Genomic DNA, 23,848 nt, shown 5'->3' with positions numbered 1-23,848 from the left:
TCCATCATGTGGGGCCCTCCTAGGTTCTGACCACAGCCCTGCCACTCACTCGGGGCAGGGGTTCAGACCAGACTCTGTGGGGAGGGACCCTTTAACCAGGATAATCTGACCCCCTTGTGCCAGCTAAGCTCAGAGACCCTTAAAGGAGGAAGGGGCTGGGGCCCTGACATAGGGGCCAGGTCCTGCATCTTGGTGGCTGCCTTCACACATACCCTACTACCTCATAACTCACATTGGGTTTGGAGAGGGGGGACTTACTTGTGCCAATTATTTCTACAACTCACATGTAAAGGAGGAGGCCATGCACAGCTGTCTTCCACTGCACCAACTACCTGTGGGGGTGTGGAGCCAATGTGGCCCTGAGTTCAGAGGGCCAGCTGTGTCCACCCCACCCTAGCCAGGTGATAAAAGGCAGGGAGGAGGCAGAGGAGGGGCTCCTTGGGGAGAGCCCTGGACCCCGTGGACAGCAGGGCCCTCAGCACACTGCTGCACTTGAGCCCTATTTGCAGTTGTAGCCAAAGCACACACCGTGCAAGTCCATGCAGTTGCTACAGGAGATGGTCTCGTATTGGAAGATGCCTGCAACACATGAGAGGTGGCCATGGGTTCCCCTTAGCCTCCGGGTCCAAGCTGCTGCCCCTACACCCCTCAGCCTAGACAGAGGCTCACTCAGCACAGTGCTGTTGTCAATCAATATGGCCTGTGCAGGGACAAGAGCATGGAGAACACCTTCTTAGCAGGCCCAGCCTGTCCCCCACTTCAGCCCCTTCTCAGGCCTGCCCAAGGCTCAGGGTCTGTCCATTAGTCACTTGGGGTAGCTCCTAGCCTGGAATGGAGTGACCATTGGGTAGGGTCCCAGCAATACTCTCCAGTGCCTCTAGAGTCCGGTTGGGGAATGTGGCAGTGAGGGAGCTGTCGATTTATCTTTCAAGGGCTCCTGCTGGTGACCACAGGATGAAAGAGTCCCTCCCTCAGGGAGATGCCCTGCTTCCCGATTTCAGTCCGGTCCCATGCTGGCTGCAGGCTCTGAATTCAAATGCCTCGTGCACTGATGCGCTATGCCCTATCAACATCACTCCAGCCCCAGCCACTCCCTGGCCCCCGGCACCCAGCCTGTAAAGAGGCTCTAAAATACTCCCGCGCCCCTAGGTCCCCGAGGCCCTCACTGGCTTACTTTCAATGATGGCATTCTGGATGAGGTGCACCTGCTCCCAGAAGATGGCTAGAAGTTCGCTGGGGAAATACTCTGATGGGGGTTGGCAGGAGGAGGGAAGTCAGGTTCGAGTGGCGGGCAGACAGGGGCAGATATATTACCCTTACCCAGGAAATATATCTTCCCCTGGTAGAGCTGATCCATCTTCTGGTACAAGGCGTTTGCCACTTGGTTCAGCTTTTCCTGGGCTGGGGACCGAAGGAGGGGTCGGGTGCGCTGCCCAGGCAGGGGTCTGGCTGGGCCGGGGACACGCCTGGACGGGGATGGCCAGGGGCAGCTCCTCCATCACGTCGTGGCTCCAGTAGCTGAGGAGTGAGCCCGACATGGGGATATCGCCCATCTACCAGGACCTGCGGTTCACGTGATGGCGGTAGAACTCCAAGAAGTTGCCACGGCAGTGCAAGCAGCCGCGGGCCAGCGCGGAGTTCAAGCCCAGGCACAGCAGCAGGACCACGGCCTGGCCTCACTCGCCGCCAACTAACCAACTGCACTTCCCGAGCCACGCCTCTCCGCTGCGCACCAACCAACGGCTCCCTCCGGCCTCGGCGGTGGAAAACTGAAGACGCCGGCCCAGCCTCCAGGCCTCGCCCGCGAGCCGCCTCTCCCAGAAAGTCATCACTCCCCAGGTCGGCTCCGCCCTCAGGCCGGGACCCTAGCTGGCGTCCTGGGTCGGCGCAAGCTCCTCCTTGCAGGCCGTCCCCTGCTAGAGGCCCCGCCCCGCATTCTCAACTCAGCGGAAGCTCCGCCCACAGGCTTCAGCCGCAGGCACTAACTAAAGGCTTCAAGGCCCGCCTGCGGTTGCCAAGCAACGTAGAGCGCGGTGCCCGGGTGCGCCCCCTCTCGGTTGGAACATCGGCCCACCAGCTCCGCTTCCGGGGAGGCCGTAGTCTGTAGCGGAAGTAGATCCGGCCGGGCGGGGCTGGGGCGGGCCCTGCGCGGTGCCGTGTTCCTCCACCGCGGGAGGCGAGGTCGGGGCTAGCGGGCGGCCTGGGACAGAAGACACAGGACCGAGGCCAGCGCGGCCGGGCCCCAGCGGCGTGAGGCGGCAGGTGGGTCCTCAGAGGGGCGAACGCGGGCGGCGGACAACAGAAGATCTCGGAGGGGGAAACGCGGGCGGCGGGAAGGAGGTAGTCGTGGTCTCTCAGTCGAATTCGTGGCTGCAAATGTCACTTGGGGATCATCCCGGAGCCGTGTCACTATCGCTGGGCCCCCCCAATGGTTTGGATCAATTCCGCAGGATTTCGGGGCTCCCAAACGGCGGGGAGGTGGCTTTTTAGAAGCGCGTTTCTTGCTTCCTGGTCCCCACAGTCGCTGAGCACTGGGCAAGGGCTGGGCGTGAGGTGTTGGCGGTGTCCGCTCTGCCCATTAGGGGAACTTCGCAGATCCGTCTCTGCACTGGCTGGTGGGCTGGCATTTGTTTTAAATGACCATGTATTTTATACAATGTCACTGAAAGGGGAAGGCGATGGTTGGAAAATACAAAAAGTCACAAAGCAGAAAATAAATCCTGAGTGACCTACCACCCAGAGAGCCAGTGTCAATTTTGGGGTAAGATTCTTCTGGTCTTTTTAGGTTTAATTGGTATACAATGCACTGCACATATTCAAAGCACACAGTCGGGCAAGGTTTTAATATGACCCACATGCATTTTTGCATATTTCACAGCCCAGGGGCCTGTCTGCACTATCTGGTTTTGGACTTGCTGGTGTTACACGTGGCCTCCGGGCAGCTTCTTTCTCATTCTTCCCTTCACCCAACATAATGGAGGCTCTTTATCAGACCATTTTACAGACTTGGTGCTGAGTGATGCCAGGGGGCTGCAGACTCCCAAAAGCCCTGAGCCACCCCTTCCCCACCCCTTGACATTTCCTGTTCCCTGGCTCTTGAAATCTTAAGGAATGAGTGACCTACTTTTTTTTTGGTTAATTCTCACCCAATGATATATTTTCCATTGATGTTTAGAGAGAGTGAAGGGAGGGGGGGAGAGAGAGAAACATCTATGTGAGAGAGACACATCTGTTAGTTGCCTCCCTCACGTGCCCCAACCAGGCCAGGGATTGAACCTGCAACCTAGGTACGTGCCCTTAACCAGGAATCCAACCCTTGACTCTTCTGTGCTTGGGCAGACAGTCTCACCACTGAGCAACATCGACCAGGGCAAGGAATGAGTGACTTTTTCGCCACATGTTTGCAGCAGCCTCTTCCGGTCTATTATCAGAACTCACTGAAGGAGTGTACTGAGTATGGAGTGAGAACACAGCAAGTGAAAGTCCTGGCTGCCCTACCCCCAGAGCACCCTGTTTCTCTCCTCCCTCCCAGAAGACACCCTTTGTTTCCCCCAGATCCTGCTCTGATGACTATATTTCTCCTCCCTGGGGTCCAAATCGACACCCACCTTAGACATCTGTCCCATTGCTCCTGTCATCCAACAAGTGGATTTCCCCCTCTTTTATAACCCTCTGGAGCCCTGGCCAGTGTAGCTCCGTGGTTAGAGTGTTGGCCGATCACCGAAGGGTCATGGGTTCAATTTCTGGTCAAGGGCACAAACCTGGGTTGAAGGTTCAATCTCCAGCCTGATTCAGGTGCATGCCGGAGGCAACTAATGGATGATTTTTTTCTCTCTCTGGCTCTTCCTCCCTCTCCCTCTCTCTCCCTCCACACCTCCCTTCTACTCTCTCTAAAAATTAGTGGAAAAAATAGCATAGGTTGAGTATTGACAAAAAAAACCCTCTGGAGCTGAGCTGTCCAGGCCAGCAGCCACTGGCCACGTGCAGCTAGTGAGCCCTCAAAACATAGCTGGATTAAATTAGGACCTGCTGTACGTGCAAAATGAACACCAGATGACAGAGACTCCTATGTTTTTAAAAGGCAGAGTATCTCCTTAATATTTTCTATATTCCTTAGGTGTGGAAATGATATTTTGTTGCCCTTGGGTTAAATAGAATATATTATGATTATTGATTTTACCTGTTTCTTTCATGTTCTTATTTTGAAATTAAGCATGGGTGCACATATATTTCTAGTTCCTTCCATGGTGTTTGTTCTTTCTGCAAATATATGTTCAACTCTTGCTCTACTAGACTTTGTGGTTTTCTGCTTCCTGTTTGTGGCTTTAGTAACTTCTCAAAGGGGTGAGCTACTTAAAGGATTAAGCAAATGCTTGGTGTTTTGTAATTGGTAAATTAGTGTTAGCTATAATTTTTTTAATAGACTTTATTTTTTAGAGCAGTTTTGGGCTCATGGCATAACTGAGCAGAAGGCACAGAGATTTCCTATTACCCTTGACCCCCACATATGCACAGCCTCTCACACTGTCAACCTCCCTGACCAGAGCAGGGCATTTGTTACAAGGATGAACCTACACTGGCACTTCACTATTATTACTCCAAGTCCATGGTTGATATAAGGGTTCGTTCTCTCTTTGTATTGTACTTTCAATGGGTTGGGACAAATGTATAGTAATATGTGTCCACCATGACAGTGTTAGACAGAGTAGTGTCACTGCCCTAAAAAATCCTCTGTGCTCCGCCTACTCATTCCTCCCTCCCCCAACCCCTGGCATCCACTGAACCTTTTTTTTTTTTTTTAAATATATCTTTATTAACTTCAGAGAGAGGAAAGGAGAGGGAGAGAGAGAGATAGAAACATCAATGATGAGAGACTCATTGATCGGCTGCCTCCTGCACACCCCCGACTGGGGATCAAGCCCGCAACCCAGGCATGTGCCCTGACCAGGAATCGAACCCCAATCACCTGGATCCTAGGTCGATGCTCAACCACTGAGCCACACCCGACTGGGCTCCACTGAACCTTTTATTTTTTATTATTATTATTTTTTTTAATATATCTTTATTGATTTCAGAGAGAGGAAAGGTGAGGGAGAGAGAGAGAAACATCAATGATGAGTCATTGATCGAGCGAGCCCACAACCCGGGCATGTGCCCCGACCGGGAATCGAACCCCAATTGCCTGGATCCTAGCTCAACCCTCAACCGCTGAGCCACACCCGGCCGGGCTCCACTGAACCTTTTAAAGTCTGTGTAGTTCTGTCTTTTCCAGAATATCCTAGAGTTGGAATCACAGTGTCACCTTCTCAGACTGTATTCTTTCTCTTAGTGACGTGCATTTATAGTTCCTTGTGTCTTTTCATGGCTGATAACTTTTTATTGGAACCTTCCTAAAGGAGTGTGTCTTTATCATCTGTATCTCCTACAAAGCCCAGTTCAGTGTTCTCCATGTACCAGTAGCCCCAAGTAACTGTGATCAGCTGAAGTCTAAGTTCCCTCTCTTCCTCTGTCTTTCTCTTTCTCACCAAAAGCGGTATTTTAGTCCCTTGGGATCCGTGGAAGTGCTATTTCAGTTCCTGAACTTTTTAGACAATTCATATTCTAACAAGTTTAGGTCAAGCTGTTTCTTATGTGGAATTGTTCCTGCTCCGAGGCTGAGCTCTTAAAGTTCATGGAAAAGTCAGTCCATTAATTATCTTTTGGGAGTTGTTCTCACATCTCCAGAGCCTCATAAAGTGGAGGTTTAACAAAATCCCCCAGCAGTGTCGGGGAAGTTCCAGACGTGCCCCAGCTGGTGAGCTGTGTTTCTCATTTCCTGGAATTTTGAAGTTCAGATAGCTTAAGCAGGAAAGGGGAATCTGACTTAAAACTGGATTCTGAGAAGGTACAAGGTCACTCCTGCAGCCGAGTCCCAAGTAAGACATTTGGGTTTGGGCACTCTTGGGGGGCCATCCTGGGCACTGTGAGGTGTTGAGTAGCATCCCTGACCTCCACCCACTCGATGCCAGGAACACCCACAGTGTGACAAACACAGATGTCCTCAGACATTGCCTGGGGTCCCCTGGGGGCAGGGCAGCCCTGGGTCAGACCCACAGCTGCAGCTGACTTGCTGGGAGCTCTTCACAGTCCACCCCCGGGAGAGAGTGCAACCCTTGAGTGGCTAGGCCTGGCCCTCCGTGGATAGCTCAGAGCTGTGACTCCTTCCCTCCCGAATTGCCCTCTGCCTCTGAGGTCAGTGCACACTCAAGGCCATATCTGAGGATCCTGATGTGAAAAGGAAGCGTGGACAGCCAGTGAGGGGCATGTGTGTGGGTGGGAGTTCAGGAGGCACCGTTTCATATGTTCCGCCCTTCCTGACATGCCTCTGGTCAGTAAAGATGCAGTGGCATCCTCTGAAACCTTGGACTCTATCCTTGGAAGAAGGAGGCATGGCTCCTAAGTGGATACATCAATGACCCATGACCTTCCTCACCTTCTTCTGTGTCCCCCAGGTGACACGGTTTTGTCAAACAATGTATCTGTATTTGCCCCTATGGGAAACTGAAGCAGAGAGAGCTGGTACATGCACACCCCAACCCTTCTCTGTCTTGGTGGAACAGAGGTGGGGATGTAGGAACACCCAGTTCAGATCCCAGCACACCTCCATGTGCTGTGAGCTCTTTGCTCTCAACCCTGGGAAGGGTCTTTTCTGCCTCTCCAAGCTGCTGGTGGCTTACTGGCAATCCTTATTGTCTCTGGACTTACAGACCTATTGCCCATGTCTGCCTCCGTCATCACATGACCATCTCCTCTGTGTGTCTGTGTCCCAAATCTCCCTCTTCTTATAAGAACATGTGTCCTTGCATTAGGGCCACCCTACTCCAGTGTGACCTCACCTTAACTAATAATACGTACAGAGACCCCATTTCCAAACAAGGTTTTGAAACCTTCATAGTAACCAGGGATCAGGATTTGAACATATCTTTCGGGGGGCACAATTCAACCCATAACAGGGAGTGGGGAGTGACTACTGATGGGTACATTGTCTTTTGGGGTGGTGGGAATGCTGTGGAATTGGGAATGGTTGCATACTTTATGAGTTACTAAAATCATAGACTGGCTTGTTTAGTTAAAAGGGTGTAATTTACGGGATGTGAATTATCTCAATTGGGCTGGAATCTACAGAACCCCTCAACAGCACCTGGCCTGGAGCAGCACCCACAAACCTTACTTCCTGCCTTCGTACAATACATGTTGGAGAACATCACCCACAAAACCAAGACCTGAGCACATAAGGCCAACAAAATGCAAATCCCCACCCCATGCAGGAGGAGGCCTGCAGGTACCCTGAAGGATGGTGGGGGCCTTCCCACACAGGGTGCTGTGGTGATATTTAAAAATGAACATTAGGCCCGGCCGACATGCTCAGTGGTTGAGTGTCGACCTACAAACCAGGAGGTCACAGCTTGATTCCCGGTCAGGGCATCTGCCCAGGTTTCAGGCTCCATCCCCAGTAGGGGGCATGCAGGAAACAGCCGGTCAATGACTCTCATTATTGATGTTTCTATCTTCCTCTCCCTTCCTCTCTCTGAAATCAATAAAAATATTTTTAAAAGTTAATAAATAAAAATGAACATTAGGATGGTGTAAGACAGTGCAGGGGCACTGGCTTCTGTAATGGGACAGACCCTGGGCCAAGAGCACCTTCCAGCTAAACACTTGGGCTGCTGGCCTGAACCTAGGGACTGATCTCCTAGATTGGGGCCTGTTCCTCCAACCCCACCCCCACCACCAGGTCGAGGTAGTGTCCCTGAGGTGATGGCAGTGTCAGCAGCTGAAGCAGGATGTGGAGGCACCGGAAGGAAGTGGTGATGGGCTGAGCTTTGCTGCACCTCATGAGGCCGTTGCTTAGAGGAACTGTTTTGTTTTCAGGAAATAAAGGGGAGTGGGCGTGTATTGGGTTGGGAATTTTGTCATCTTACCTTGCATCACTCTAGAAGCTTCTAGGTGCCACTCACATCTCATCTGTGGAAAGAACCAGGGAGCCAGTAGAGCCCCGAGCATTGAATTCTGAGACATTTCTCCCAACCCTTCCCCTCGCCAGGGCCCTTGGAGGTGTTCTAAGAATATCAAGAAGAAAGGCCCTGGCGGTAGTGGGGCAGCAGTGTGGACTGGTTCAATGCCTGCCACCCCTCAGCCATAGGATGTGTGTTTCTGATAAAAAGTTGTCTTTGATGGGAACTCTGCCCATCCAGGAAGTATTTCAGAAAATCATGACTTCCACTTAAAAAAAAATCCTTCCACCTTCTGAGAAGAGTCAGAAAGGCAAGCCCCTTCTGCCCTGCCCCATCTTCCAGAACCGTGACCTCCCTGGGGGGGCAGACAAGGTGACCTCCCTGGGGGGGCAGTGGTACCACCACCTCCCTGAGGTTTGACTGGGCAGGGGCTCCTCCCAAGGGCCCTGTCACTGCCCCTAAGGCTCCTGTCTTCCTAGGTCTCATGTCCCCAGGTGACATCAGAGGTTAAACTCCCAAAGCCATCACCAGAGAGGCCCCAAAATAAATAGAAGGCAGGACCCGGGCCCTGGTGGGTGCAGATTTCTTTGTGTTGGGATTTCCATCAGGGTAGAGGTTTGCTGCAGGATAAATAGGAACCTGGAATAGAGGCAGCTGCGGGGCTCTGTGGCCTGGCTTGGCCACCCCACTCTGCTGGATGAAGGGTGTAGTGCCCCACTTTGTCTTCTCATTGCCAAGTGGGGCTGCCTTTGCCCCACATGGAGGGGCATTTGGAAGCTGAAATAAGACCAAGGATGAGAAAATGTCCCTTTGGTGCCAGCAAGGCAGTGGAAACAGGAAAGGTGGCTGTCTTTTTTGCATGGCCCACAGGGGTTTCTGTCCCTTAACCTGCCCCCAGAGTGCCTTGAGAGCGGCTTGGTTTGCAGACTTATTACCTGGGCAGGTGTTCGGGCCACTTGGGCAGTTAGTCACAGGTGGTGCTGTGGGTCCCCACCCAGTGTGTCCAGTGCACATGCCCATGGAATGGAGGGTTCCTGGGCTGCCCAGCCTTGGGGGGCCCAGCTAATCTCTGAGACAAGGGTCAGGAAGGTGGCCTCTTAATCGGAGCTTCTGGGGGTGTCTGAGACTGGGCTCCAACCTGTCCTTCCATGGTAGGAGAGAAGTAGGCAGGTGGAGTGTTTGTGGCTGCCCCTTTCCCTTGGGGACACCACCTTCCCACCTCCACACCCTGTGTGCCCAAGGCTGTGCCCATCACCAAAACCAGGGAAGAGCGCTGGTCCCAACTTTGTGCTGGCATTGCAGAGGTTTCCGGTGGGGGAGAGACCAGCCTGGAGGGCACCTGGCACTGGATTTGGGATAAAACAAGTGGAAGCTAGAATAATGGACAAGTGGTGAGTTATGGAGGCACATGGTTCAGCCGAAAGAACCATAGCTCAGGCTCCTTCTACCAGCTGTATGGCCTGAAACACTGGCTTAGTAATCAGTAGCTAATTAGTACTGAGTCATTGTCTTCTAACCCAGTGTTTCTCACCTGGGTCAGTCATGCTCCCAGGGGACGCTGGGCAATGTCTGGGGATATCTGTGGTTGTCATAACTAGGGGTGCTCCTGCCATCAAGTGGGGGGGGCACCCCACAGTGCCCAAGGTGGCTCCCCACAGAGAGTGACCCAATCCCAATTTCAGCAGTTCAGTGCGGGAGAGGGGGGCGGTGACCAGGCTGGGCCTAATCTTCCCCATCTGTAAAGTGGGGATGCTGTTTTCCTCCCAAGGTTACTATAAAGTGCCTAGCTAGGTGTTAACTAAGGTGGCAGGAAGTGACAGTGGCAGCCAGGGCCTCAGCAGGGAAGGAAGTGAAGGCACTTTTGGTCTGGTAGGAGGCACTGGGGCCCTTTTTGCTCCAGAGCACAGGTTGCCTTGAGCAGCACCATCGAGTGGTCAGTCTTCACACAAGCCTTGTTCACTCGGGCAGATCATTCACTGCACCTTACAGTTTGCGTAGTTTTTTGTAGTTGTTTTACATTTCACAGCAAACAACAATTTTACAGGTGATGCCTGCCTCGGTTTGAGCCAAGAGGGGCATCTGTATTTCTTCAAGGTTCCTGGGGCAGAGGCTCAGCCAGCACTTGCTCTGCTTGTCCCTCACCCACCTTTAAAATAATATCTTTTAGCCCTGGCCAGGTAGCTCAGTTGGTTAGAGTGCAGTCCCGGTATACCACGGTTGCAAGTTTGATCTCTGGTCAGGGCACATACAAGAATCAACCAATGAATGCATAAATAAGTGAAACAACCAACCAATCAATCTCTCTCTCTCTGTCTCTTCCTCCCTCTCAATTTTTTAAAAAAATCTAAAAATAACAGCTTTTAAATTAACTGTGAGTGTAAAAAATTTGTTTTTAATTACAGCTTTATTAGCTGTTATTCACATACCACCCACTCCACCCATTTAAAGTGCACATGCGCCCTGGCCGATTTGGCTCAGTGGTTAGAGTGTCCGCCCGCAGACTGAAGGGTCCCTGGTTTAATTCCAGCCAAGGGCACATACCTTGGTTGCAGGCTTAATCCCTGGCCCTGGTCGGGGTGCATGCGGGAGGCAACCAACCCATGTGTGTCTCTCACGTCGATGTTTCTATCTCTCTGTTCTCGTTCCCTTCTACTCTCTCTGGAAAAGCAATGGAAAAAATATCTCAGGTGAGGGTAAATAAATAAATAAAAATAAATAAATAAAATAAAGTGCACATGCACTGGCATCTGATGTATTCAGAGTCATGCAACCATCACCTCTGTCTAGTTCCAAAACATTCTCACCTCCTCAAATAGAAGTCCTGTCCCTGTCAGCAATTACCCCCATCTCCCTCCCAGCCACTGACAACCAGGAGCCCACTTCCTGTCTCTGTGGATTTGCTTGTTCTGGATGTTTCACTTAAATGGAATCACATGCTTGCCTTTTGTATCTGACTTCTCCCACTGAGCATCATGTGTTCAAGGTCCATCCACGTTGTAGCAAGTGTCAGTGCTTCACTCCTTTCCATGGCTGAGTAACATTCATTCCAGTGTATGGATAGACTGTTGTGTTTGTCCACATTCGTGGGTGGACTCTTGGGTTGTTCCCACCTTTCAGTGATTATTATAAATCATGCTGCTGTGGGCGTTTGTGTATAGGTTTTATGTGGATGTGTGTTGTCGCTTCTCTTGGATTGATACCTAGGAGTTAGTTGCTGGATTAAATGGTATCTCTGCTTGCTTAACTGCCAGACCGTTTTCCACAGTGCTGCCCCCTTTCATCTTTTCACCAGCTGGGCACAAGCATTCGATTTCTCCTGGTCCTTTTTTTTTTTTTTAATCCTCACCTGAGGATATGTTCATTGACTTGAGAGAGGAAGGAAAGGAGAGAGAGAGAGAAACAACAATGTGAGAGAGAGAGAAACATCCATCGGTTACCTCCCTTATGCACCCCTACCAGGGATCGAACCCACAATTTATGTGCTCTGACTGGGAATGGAACCCACAACCTTTTCGGTGTACAGGATGACGCTCCAACCAACTGAGCCGCCCAGTCAGAGCTGGTTGTCCTTTCTGATCACAGCCATCCTCGTTTGGGGGTGTAGTTTGCTTCCCTTTGCACTGGGGTTTCTCCCGTCCTCTGGCCCTGTTGTCTTCGGTTGGCTCCTCCATCCCTATGATCAGCTTCTGTGTTTTACATGGTTCAGACCAAATGGTAGAGCAGCTCTGCCAGATTTCACCAATCGTGTGAAATGACCTAAACCAGGGTCTCTTCCCCACTATTGTTCCCTGCCCCCACCCCAGCACTGCTGACACTGGGGCCAGGTCACTCTCTGGGGGGACTACCTGGTCACTATGGGGTGTTGAGCAGCATCCCTGGCCCCCACCCACTCAATGCCAGGAGCACCCCCAGTGTGACAACTACAGATGTCCCCAGACATTTCCCAGCATCCCCTGGGGCCAGGATCACCCAGGTAAGGACACTGGTTTAGGCATTTTTTATTATATATATTGTACCTGGAATTAAACCGAAGGCTTTTGGAAGACAGAGCCTGCCTTCCACCATGAAGTCTGTGTTGAGTACATAGAATACATAAAGGATGATGCCGCCCGGCCGGGCATGGCTCAACGGTTGAGCGTCAACCTAGGATCCAGGCAATCGGGATTCAATTACCGGTCAGGGCACATGCCCAGGTTGCAGGGGCATGCAGGAGGCAGCTGATCAATGACTCTCTCTCATCATTGATGTTTCTGTCTCTCTCCCTCTCCTTTCCTCTCTCTGAAATCAATGAAGATATATTTTAAAAATAAAAATAAATAAATAAAGGGTGATGCTGGCAGACTCTGCCGTGTTCCCTCTGACCCCTGCAATTTGAGAGACTGGAATTGGTGGTAGTTCTGGAGGAATCTCTAGAAGGCCAGGGCCCAGGAGCCCTCTGCCCTTGGAGACTATTCCTGTGCTGAGATGGATAGGACCAAGCCTGAAGGAGGCTCTGGGCTCCAGGATGTGGCCCGAGTCATGACTCAGCTCTCTGTAAATTTGCTGAAATCCCCAGCACCCTTGGGCCATCTTGTCATCCGAGTCACTTCACCTTAGCCCCAAGGACACACTGTGTTTGTGCCAGCTCACTCTCTGGGCCCAGGAAGGACTGACTTGACCCTGGCCTACACCCTGTTGCACTGAGCTGGGTGCTGTGTTCAGAGTAGACGTGTGCTTTTCTTTAGCTGAACCTGGCCTTGGCCGTGCCAACTTCGGTGGATCATACTCCATTGGGGCTGCCCTGGGCCCTTGGGGTTGAGGGGCATCCCTGTAAATGTGAGGTCCAATCCCGTTGTTCTGTGGTCATTTGCTACATGGTATACTGAGTCTTGAGGGTGGGCCACCAGACAAGTCCAGCTGGCCGTACGTCACAGAAATGAACTCCCACTGTCAACAAAAGAACGCTCAGACCTGTAGAAGGATCTTATAAGAATTTTTTAGAGGTTTTTTGAGCAAAACTGAGGACATGCCTGGAAGCTAGTTTTCTCAAGGGATTGAAAAAATGCCCTGGAGAATGGAAGTTTGCAGTTCTTTTTATGCATTTGGAATTAAAGGGGGGACAATAAGGAAGATTACATGAAACATTGTTGGGAGATTAAGGAGAAAGCAAAGTGGGAAATCCTAGGATTGGGTAAAAAGTAAAAGAGATCCCGAGCCAGTTTTGCTCAGTGGTTAGACTGTGGACTGAAGGGTCCTGGGGGCACATACCTCGGTTGCAGGCTTGATCCCTGGCCCCAGTCAGGGCGCGTGCAGGAGGCAACAATCAATGTATCTCTCTCACATCAAGGTTTCTTTTTTTAATAAGTCTTTATTGATTTCAGAGAGAGGAAGGGAGGGGGAAAAGGAAAGAGAGATAGAAACAGCAATGATGAGAGAGTCATTGATTGGCTGCCTCCTCGATCGAGCCCACAACCTGGACATGTGCCCTGACCAGGAGTCAAACTGAGATCTCCTGGATCATAGGTCGATGCTCAACCGCTGAGCTACACTGGCCAGGTTCACATTGATGTTCTATCTCTCTCTCCCTTCTACTCTCTCTGAAAAAGCAATGGAAAAAATATCCTCAGGTGAGGATTTTAAAAAAAAAAAGTAAAATGGAGAAACACGTGCTTCTTTTACATTGGAGGGTGCAGGATAGTTAACATTTAGCATTTACAGTGACTGGGGACGGTATGTGGGCAACAAGATAACACTGAGGAGTGCACTAGCTGATGAGGGTAGTTACCCTCCTAGAGGTCTGGAAAAAAAGATCTGACATTTAAAAGGTGTTAACCTAAATGCACAAGAACAGTGGTCAGGGCTGGCTTAAGGTAAAGACTGACCTTCGCCAAGGAAGCCTTGGGCCTGAGATGGAACTTGTTACTCTCCCCATCTAACAGAGGAGGAGACTGAGCACAGACAGGAGAGGGTGGATCAGGTGGGAGGTTGAAGCCTTTGTGGCAGGGAATTTCAGCTGCAGCCCTCATATCAGGGCCCTCATATCTGGGGGAATGGGTGGGCATCTGGCATGTTCCCATGAAGGCGCAGACAAGACCCAGACAAGCTGGTCCAGATGGTGTTGTGGAGTGAATAGTGTCCCCCCAAATTCATGTTCACCATTGGAAATGGGGTCTTTGCTTATGTCATAAAGATGATAAAATGAGTTCCCACTGGATTAAAGGGGGCCCTAATATAATGATGAGATTTAAATACATAGAGAAGCAACAGGAATTTATTCCCTCCCAGCCTTGGAGGATGCCAGCCCTCAGAAGGCTGGTCCCCTCTGAGCTCAGAGGGAGTGATTATTCCAGGCCTTTCTCCTGCCTCTGGCAGTGTCGGTGATCCCTACCATCTCTTGGCCTGTAGACATGTCACCCCATCTCTGCCTCCATCGTTGTGTGGACTTCTCCCTGTGTGTCTGTGTGTTTCTTCTTATAAGGGCACTCGTCATCTAGGGCCCACCCAGAAAATCCAGGACAAGCACATCCCAAGATCCTTAACTTAATCACATCTGCAAAAACCTTTTTTCCAAATAAGGTCCCATTCACAGGTCCTGGAGATGTGGACATTTCTGTACAGAGGCTACCTCTTAGCCCACTACAGTGACCCTGAGCCACCATGCATGTTTTAGCACACCCTCTCCCACTTTATAGAAAGCTCCTGGGTGCTGGGGCAGAAGTAGGATGCTGGCTGGCCTGGGTTCTTAGAGATCATGACTTAGCATATCCTGCTGTGAGGCAGTCAGGACACACCTCACGGCAGTTCTCTTTACTGAGGAGCTGGCACCCTTTTGGTAAAACTCAAAAACCACAAGTGTAGCCCACTCTTGCTTCCCGAACAGGGTTTACAGGAACAAGGTGACAATTCTTTTTCTTTCTGTATTTCAGACCTCAGGGAAGACCCAGGGGCCAGTGAATTTCGGGTCACCTGTGGGTTGGTGGTCGACACCAGCATCCTTCCCAGCCCCCTCCACGAAGGACTCATCCAGGAGTTTGCAGTGAGTACCACAATGTCCAACCCCTTCCTGAAGCAGGTCTTCAACAAGGACAAGACCTTCCGCCCCAAGCGCAAGTTTGAGCCGGGCACCCAGCGGTTCGAGCTACACAAGAAGGCACAGGCATCATTGAATGCGGGGCTGGACCTGAAGGTGGCTGTGCAGCTGCCGGCTGGTGAGGAGCTCAATGACTGGGTGGCCGTGCATGTGGTAGACTTCTTCAATCGTGTCAACCTCATCTATGGCACCATCAGTGATGGCTGCACCGAGCAGTCCTGCCCCATCATGTCGGGAGGCCCCAAGTATGAGTACCGCTGGCAGGATGAGCACAAGTTCCGCAAGCCCACAGCACTGTCGGCCCCACAATACATGGACCTGCTCATGGACTGGATTGAGGTGCAGATCAACAACGAGGACATCTTCCCCACCAACGTTGGTGAGTCAGGTGGCCTGAAGCAGGGGGGCATGTTTTAATAACAGCTTTACTGAGATAGAATTCACAAACCATGAAATCTACCCATTTAAAGCGTAAGTTCAGTGGCATTTACTACATTGATAGGGTTATGCAACAACCATCCCTTCTAATTTCAGAACATTCAGTACCTGCAAAACATTCCTTATCCCCATTAGCAGTCACCCATTCCCCTCTCCCAGCCTGATAACCACCAGTCCACTTCCTGTCCCCTGTGGATTTGCTTGTTCTGGACATTTCACATAAATGAACTCTCACACTGTGTGGCCTTTTGTGTCTGACTTCTCTTACTGAGCATCATATGTTCAAGGTCCATCCACGTTGTAGTGAATATCCAAGCTTTATTCCTTTTCACAGCTGAGTACTATTCCTGTGTGTGGATGTGCCATGTTTTGCTTCATGTTAAGGCTCTTGAGATGGGGAGATTATTCTGCATTATTCAGATGGGCCCTAAATTTCATCAGAAGGGTCCCTGTAAAAGGGAGGCAGAGGGATATTCAACACATAAGAGGTGATGTGACAACAGGAGAAGGAAAAAGGGATCATAAGCCCAGGAATGCCAGCAGCTTCCAAAAAAGACAGGAAATGGGCCTCTCTGGAGCCTCCAGAAGGAAGCAACCCTGCCCACTCCTTGACATCAGCCCCATGAAACTGACATGAGACTTCTGGTCTCCAGGACTGTGAGGAAGCACATGTGAGTTGTTTTAAGCACTAAGTTGGTGATAATTTGTTTTAGCAGCCCTAGGAGACCCACACAGTTGCCCTTCTCACTCTCACCATTGGCATTAGCACAGCATCACAGAAAACAGGGTGAACAGGTCTTGGGGCCCAGCTCTTGGTTGATGATAGGCTCTGTGCCTGGTCAAGTTTCTCACCCCTCTGGACCTTGCTCATACCTCTGTACAGGGAACGGGCCTGCCACTGACAGAGGGGTTTCAGAGGCCTGTCTGAGAAAAGACCAGCTCAGAATAGATGCTTTCCCAAAATAGGGATTCACAGGTGCCCCCACCCACTCCCTGTTCTGACTCAGAGCCTACTGGGTCCCCCTAAATTCCTGACAGCTCCTGAAGGGGGTCCTCATCCTAGAACTTAGACCCTGAGTTCCTCTAGGCAGCTCCTCGCCTGTGGAATAATATTTCTAGCAGTTTTACCAAAGAGAAAACTAATGAGCAATTGAGAGAAAATGAACTTTGCAGACGCCATATGACTGCCCAGACAAGGGTCTGAGGCCACATCACCAAACTGCCGGCTCTCTCTGGGCCCCAGCCTCTGTCACATGGCCATATCATGGGGTCTGGAGTCACTGTTGCTTTCCTTGGGTGCTTGTCTGTCCCAGGCCACATCTTCCTGCCCTATTTCCAAATCCCAGGGCCCCTCAGCCTGTTTTGACCCCCAGCCAGGCAAGAAGAATGAAATGCTTTGCACAGACAGTGGGTGTCTCTGCTTCTTGTCTGTGGTGCTTCCAAGAACCAGAGCCTGCAGGGCGCTCCTTAGGTTAGATTTATGGCTTAGAGAAAGAATGGGGCCCAAATTTTATCCCAGTCTCCCATGCCTGTGCTGTTGACACCTGTATACCCACTTAAGCCCCAAGCCACCAGCTCATGCTCTTTAATGTTAGCTTGGGGTGGCAAATTTTTCCTGTAAAGGGAAAAGTAGCTCTTCCTTGGCACTGCCTACTCCTTGGCCGCCATCTCCTATTCGGCATCATAGCTGCCCTCAGACCCCTAATAAAACTCAAGATTGTCAAAAAGAGGACCAAGAAGTCATCCGGCACCAGTCAGACCAATATGTCAAAATTAAGTGTAACTGTGGACTCCCAGAGGCATTGACAGTAGAGTGCACAGAAGATGCAAGGGCCAGATCTTGATGCCCAGCACTAGTTATGGGAGCAACAAAAAAACAAAGCACATGCTACCCATAGCTTTTGGAAGTTCCTGGTCCACAGTGTCAAGGAGTTTGAAGTGCTGCTGACATGCAGCAATCTTACTGTGCTGAGATTGCTCACAACTGCTCCTCAAAGAACCACAAAGCCATTGTGGAAAGAGCAGCCCAGCTGGCCATCAGAGTCACCAATCCCAATGCCAGGGTGCACAGTGAAGAAAATGCATAGACAGATTGTGTACACATTATCTTTGTATTAATAAAACTATGAAATTCTATGAAACAACAACAAAAAAGACCACACAGTATATCTTTCCAGCTTTATGAACCCAGAAGGTCTGTGTCTCAACTACTCAGACCTGCCATGTAGCCCAAAAGCTGCCATAGACCCCATGTAAACAAATAGGGACCTGTGTTCTAATAAAACTTTATTTACAAAAGCAGGCAGTAGGCCATATTTCATCCCCTGCATGAGAATACCATTGCATTTGTGGGCCATGCAATCCTGGAGGTTACATTTCTTTTTTTCTTTTTTTTAAATATATCTTTATTGATTTTCAGTGAGAGGAAAGGAAAGGGAGAGAGAGAGCTAGAAACATCAATGATGAGAGAGTCATTGATCAGCTGCAGCCCACAACCCGGGCATGTGCCCTGACCGGGAATCGAACCCTGATCGCCTGGATCCTAGGTCGATGCTTAACCGCTGAGCCACGCCCGGCTGGGCTACATTTCTATTTTTCTTTCTTTTTTTTTTCCCTTTTCAGTCTTCACCGAAGACATCCTTGAGGGGTGGGCAGGGGGACATTGATTGGTTGCCTTTCATAAATGCCCCAACTGGGGATTGAAAACCCACAAGAGGTATGTGTCCTGACAGGGAATCGAAGTGGCAACCTTTTGGTGCACAGGACGATGCTCAACCAACTGAGCCACTCCAGCTGGGCCTGGAGATTACATTTGTAAGCCCTTCTTCTAGGATGGGCTGCTCTAAATCACTCCCCTTCCCCAGCATCACCCTTGCTGACTCCTGTTACCACTTCTCCCAGGGAATACAGCTGAGGGAATACAAGAGCCATCAGTTCTCAGGTCAGGGAGGTCATCTGGCCCCAGATATAGAGGAGGGAGCAGAGCCAGGCTGGACTTGTCATGTACAGAGAGCCTATTCTTTCCCAATTGCCTTTTAACTGGATACATCTCCAACGTTCCCCGGCGGTGAGCAGCCATATCGGTTCTCGATGTCAGTCAGGGCTGCGGATTCCAGTTTTGCTGCGGACACTGCATCTTGAGCCCTCCTGCACATGGATGTCCGCACTCATCTGCACCTCTTTGGGCCATTACTCAGGCATCTGCAGGCCCAATAAGCACAGTGCTATCCTACTGATAACTGTCCGGAGAGGTCCCATCTCCTGAAAGCATGTATCTGGTGCACTGCAGCTTTCCCATGGTTAGCCACATCTCTGTGTCCTCGCCTGGTCCATCAGCCTCTGAGCCCCTCTCTTCAAGGATGGGCCAGTTTGGCGCTGGCCGGATAGCTCAGTTGGTTAGAGCATCATCCCAAAACACCAAGGTTGCAGGTTTGATTTCCAATCAGAGCATATACAAGAAGCAACCAATGAATGCACAGATAAATAGAACAACAGATCATTGTGTTTCTCTTCCCTCCCCCCCCCCCAAATCAATTTTTTTAAAAAAGAATGGGCCGGTCTGTCAGTCCTACTCCCAGGCACCTACTTGGTAGTGCTGGTTGGATCTCATGAACATGTGACTTTGTCTTGCCTGTGGGATGAAGGGGACCTTAAGTCTTGGTGAGGAAAGAGACAGGAGTGGGAAGGGGCCCATGGTGGCACACAGCAATGTGAATGTGCCTAATGCCACCAAACTGTTGCCTGGAATGGCTCAGATAGAGAATCTCAAGGTTGGGTGTATTTTACCACAATTTTTAAAACTAAAGAAATTAAATACAATAGCAGGAGAAGAAATTCCAACATAGTGTATGGATTCAATTAAGCTCTGACAAGTACATCAAATTATATTATAAAAACATACTTAGCCCAGCCTGGCGTGGCTCAGCTGTTGAGCGTCGACCTAGGATCCAGGCGATCGGGGTTCGATTCCCGGTCAGGGCACATGCCCGGGGTTGCGGGCTCGATCAGTGGCTCTCTCATCATTGATGTTTCTATCTCTCTCTCTCCCTCTCCTTTCCTCTCTCTGAAATCAATAAAGATATATTTTTTAAAAAAACAAAACAAAAAAACATTTAAAAAAAAAAACACAAAAAACATACTTAATCCAGGCCAGTGTGGCTCAGTGGATTGAGCATTGTCCCATGCACCAAGAGGTCACCAGTTCGATTCTGGATCAGGGCACATGCCCACGTTGCGAGCTCAATCCCCAATGGGGGCCGTGCAGGAAGCAGCCAATTAATGTTTCTCTCATCAGTGCTACTATCTCTCTCTCTCCCTCTCCCTTCCTCTCTATCTAAAAATCAATAAAAAACATACTTTAAATAAAAGACATACTTAAGCCCTGGCCATGTGGCTTGGGTGTTTGGAGCATTGTCCCCTGCACCAAGAAGGTTGTGGGTTTGATCCCCTGTCAGGGCATGTGCAGAGGCAACCAATCAATGTTTCTCTCTCACATTGATGTTTTTCTCTCTCCGTTCCTCTCTCTCTAAAAATCAGTACAAACATATCCTCAGGTGAGGATTTAAAAAAATACTTAAGATGGAGAGAAAGATATCAAGTGGAAAAAAGGTCAAAAAATTTGTTTTTAGGGTTTGTCCTATTAAGAAAAATAAATGTTACTAGAAATACATACATGGCCGGATTCCAAAGTGGACATAGCAGATCCACAGCTGGCAGCCTCAAATGGGGAATGTTCTGGGTTCTGGGGAAGGAAGTAGGCAAAGGCAGAAGGAATGTGTGGCTCCCAGCACATTCCCAGTGAGGACCGGACCAGTGGGGCCAGAGCGGCTGATGTCAATTATCCTGAGGATGGGCTTTACCTCTCGGCCTGTCTCATCCCTTCCCCGGACATAGTTAAGCAGCAGAACAGTGGCTTTCTCATGGTGTTCCAGTGGACTCCCTGGAGCTGGAAGTGAGCAGACCAGGGTGGGGGTTAGGAGGCCACAGATCCTGGAAAAGGGGCTCCTTCCCAGGGACAGACACCTCCCACTCAGTCAACACTTGGCTTCAGGAGGAAACCCGGACATGAACTGTATGATGTATGAACTTGGGCAGGCATCTCAACTTCCCTGAGCCTCACTAGTTCACAAGCTAGATCGCGCCTGCGATCCAGGGCCCGTGTGGTTTCAGGGCCCCTGAGGCTGTTTCCTGAGCGCCCTGGCCCTCTCGCTATTCACAGGCACGCCGTTCCCCAAGAACTTCTTGCAGGTGGTGAAGAAGATACTGTCCCGGCTGTTCCGTGTGTTTGTGCACGTCTACATCCACCACTTTGACCGCATCGCACAGATGGGCTCTGAGGCGCACGTCAACACCTGCTACAAGCACTTCTACTACTTTGTCAAGGAGTTCGGCCTCATAGACACCAAGGAGCTGGAGCCGCTGGTAAGTGGGGCAGGTACCGAGGGGACCAGGGAGGGGGACACTGGGCACGCAAAGGCAGGGGCCAGTAAACTGGGTTTTGTGAATAGTTTTATTGGCACACTCAGCTGTTCACTGAATACTGCCACTGCTTTCAGCAACAGGGCAGAGGTGAGCAGACAGGTGCCATTTGTCCTCCACAGCTCACAGAGTGACCTCTCGGGCCCTCCACGGAGCTTGCCACCCCCAACCCAAGGGGTGCTGCTGTTTGTTCCTTTTTCTGTAAGATTTGGCCTTTAATGAGGCCCAAAAGGCCCTTGAGACTGCATCCCTTGCTTTTCTGTATGTGTATGTGATTTCTGTTGCATCTTGTGTTAATACCCGATGTCCTGCTTGTTCTTAATAGAAAGAAATGACTGCACGGATGTGCCACTGAGAACCCGTCTGCTCTGCTGCCACCGAAGCAGTGCCAGGGGACACTCCAACTTGAGGGCCACCTTCCCCGAACACGGACTGTGTTTTCTGCCCTGGCAGCTCGGTGACCTCCACAGTTGTCAGATGGTGACCTCTGTGCCCCCAATGCCGCACTGGACACTGGGGTTGAGTCCTCTTTCTGATTCTGCGGTGGCAGCAGCTGTGGGTCCGTGCACAGCAGGGCCCAGCTTCCCAGAGCCCCATAGGGGAAGATTGAACTTGAACTCTGTGATTCTGTGTGCTGTGAGCAACTGAGAAAATCCGCTTTATCTATAAAGCACTTGGATCTGCCTGGAGGCTGAAGCTCTGCCTGTCTTTCACAGGCCTGTCCCCTAATGCCCCAGAGCGCTCAGCCTGGGAGGGGACAGACTGCGCAGGCTCTGGGTCAGCAAGACAGGAACCCACCTCTGCTGGGCCTTTAAGCCTCAGCTCCCTCACAGCATACCTCCTGCAGCCCCGTGTCTGTGTCATGAGAGGTACGACGTGGCCCTGGCTCCCTACCCCTCCCTCGTACATTCCTCAGTCCCCTTCTGTTCCTTCAGTTCCTCCAAAACATTTGGTTCATTTCTCAGGGTTTCTTGGACCCCACATCTGTACCCCCGGTTTCCTGGGGCCTTTTCACATATCATAAAAGATTGTGTTTTTATATAGACTCACTGACAACCACCTTGAGATGTTAAGGGATAACAGCTTTTTATCTATAAATAGTGAACACCCTTGCCCTCTAGACAAATATCCCTCCATTATGAATAACCCAGGATGACCCTTCCACAGAACTTCTCCCAGGTTTGGGGTCTTTGAACTTGGCTTTTCTTCAGGTGCCTGCCCACTTTATATGAAACCCTTGGTGTGGCCTTTGGTGACTAGGGGACTAGAGTTCCAGCACTGTCTCCCCACAGAACACTGGGGCATATGGCCAGGCACCTGTGTGGGGCCGCCAAGAAATGACCTCAGGAAGCCACATGCTGCCCCCAGCTTCAGGCTCCCTGCCGCTCAACCCTGCCTTCAGGGCACAACAGTGGCCTTTCCCGTGGCAGCCCTTCCCACCCAGCCACACCCACCTCTGAGGACCTCTCAGTATCTGGGATGCCCACAGAAGAGAGGGGCACCATCTCCCAACACCAAACAAGTGCAATTAATACAACCTCAGCCTGGTCCTCTGGGCACCACTGGGTCCAGCTCTTGGATCCCTGGGGACATGGGCCCCACAGGACTGCAGAAAACCATCCAGTCGAATGTAGCTCCTTTTAAATGCAAAACCACGACCAAACTCCCGAACCACTGTGTTCCCTCCCAGGTCACCACCAGCTCTTCCCTTCAGCCAGGCCAGGTTGGGGAAGGTGGCGGGGACTGTGGGGCAGGAAGGGTGCCCTCCCCACCCTCTTGTGCCTGTGGGTATTTCCACACAAACATCAGAATAAATTGTGCCATTTTCGTACCTGTTGCTACTGGCTGTCATTTCTGTTTTCCTGGCAGGAGGGCTTGGTGTCAGGACATATCACTGTCATTGTCACTGAGGTCCTCTGGTCCCTAAGTGGTGAGGAAATAGATGTCACAGCAGCTTGTGGTTCGCCAAAGTGCGATACCCAATAGATAAACAGATGCACAGAATGTGGGTGGGTTAGAATTTCATGGGGTACAGGGTGGAGGCTATTAGGATAAAAGTGTCAAAAACAGGTTGAGAGCCCAGCCAGCATGGCTCAGTGGTTGAGCATCGACCCATGAACCAGGAGATCATGGTTCGATTCCCGGTCAGGGCACATGCCCAGGTTGCAGACTCAATCCCCAGTAGGGGGCGTGCAGGAGGCAGCCGATCAGTGACTCTCATCATTGATGTTTCTCTCTCTCTCTCCCTCTCCCCTCCTCTCTCTGAAATCAATAAAAACGTTTTTTTTAAAAATAGGTTGAGAAACACCATAGGGAAGGTGAGCTTTGTGTTCTCATTGTCTGAGTTCCTTCCCCTACCTACCCAATGTAATTCTAACTCTTTGCCTTTTTGCCATGTGAGAGAAGTTTCCAGAAAATGGACCAAGTGCAGAAATATTGATTGAGAAGGAACAGAGGGGTGTTCCCATTCCAGCCCTGCAACCTTGGGGCACAAGACAAAATGACACTCAAACTTTTCTCTCATGTGAAAAATGGGAGCAGACATCTTTCTCTCAGGGGCCCCTTTCAAATGTAAAATGTCACAGTTCCAGGACCAACAGGATTTGGTCTTTTGCAAGGGGGCTTGCAGGCCATGCTCCTGGCTGGGAGCAGATGGGGAAGAGGCACCTAGTGGACACCAAGGGCCACTCGGAGCCATAGGGTAGACTGGCAAGGAACCTGTGAGCCTAGTGTGGCTTCCGGCCCCCAGAGGGCGTGTGTGTGAAGGGAGATGTTTCTCTTCAAAGTGAATTCCATGTTATTTGGAAATACCTTCTAAAGAAGCCATTGTCTCCTTACCCTTTTATTTGTAAGTGTACCGCAACAATTT

The 23,848-nt window shown here is 50.7% G+C and overlaps 2 protein-coding genes and 1 pseudogene across 3 annotated transcripts; 2 read left to right on the top strand and 1 right to left on the bottom strand.

Moving 5' to 3' along the window:
- Window positions 1-499: 499 nt before the first annotated feature.
- Window positions 500-7,876, bottom strand: IZUMO4 (IZUMO family member 4; the record flags this gene model as incomplete). The annotated part of the gene is given in 6 exon segments (XM_081135441.1): window positions 500-579; window positions 1,175-1,246; window positions 1,321-1,401; window positions 1,463-1,553; window positions 1,557-1,670; window positions 7,763-7,876. Coding segments are annotated over 6 exon segments (552 nt in total).
- On the top strand, window positions 2,125-22,810 carry MOB3A (MOB kinase activator 3A). The gene is made up of 4 exons (XM_081134684.1): window positions 2,125-2,262; window positions 14,900-15,442; window positions 20,720-20,922; window positions 21,305-22,810. Exons 2-4 carry the CDS (start codon window positions 15,022-15,024, stop codon window positions 21,332-21,334), a joined length of 654 nt encoding a protein of 217 aa, XP_080990810.1. The 5' UTR covers window positions 2,125-2,262; window positions 14,900-15,021; the 3' UTR covers window positions 21,335-22,810.
- Window positions 15,513-17,588, top strand: LOC308555602 (large ribosomal subunit protein eL32 pseudogene; annotated as a pseudogene). Its single transcript has 2 exons — window positions 15,513-15,534; window positions 17,189-17,588. The product of its transcript is annotated as a large ribosomal subunit protein eL32 pseudogene (transcript).
- Window positions 22,811-23,848: the final 1,038 nt, after the last annotated feature.

The sequence above is a fragment of the Miniopterus schreibersii genome (assembly GCF_964146895.1).
Source record: "Miniopterus schreibersii genome assembly, chromosome: 4".
In the NCBI taxonomy this organism is placed as follows: Eukaryota; Metazoa; Chordata; class Mammalia; order Chiroptera; family Miniopteridae; genus Miniopterus; species Miniopterus schreibersii.
Note: the sequence above shows the minus strand (reverse complement) of the source record. Positions and strands in the feature narration are given on the sequence as shown.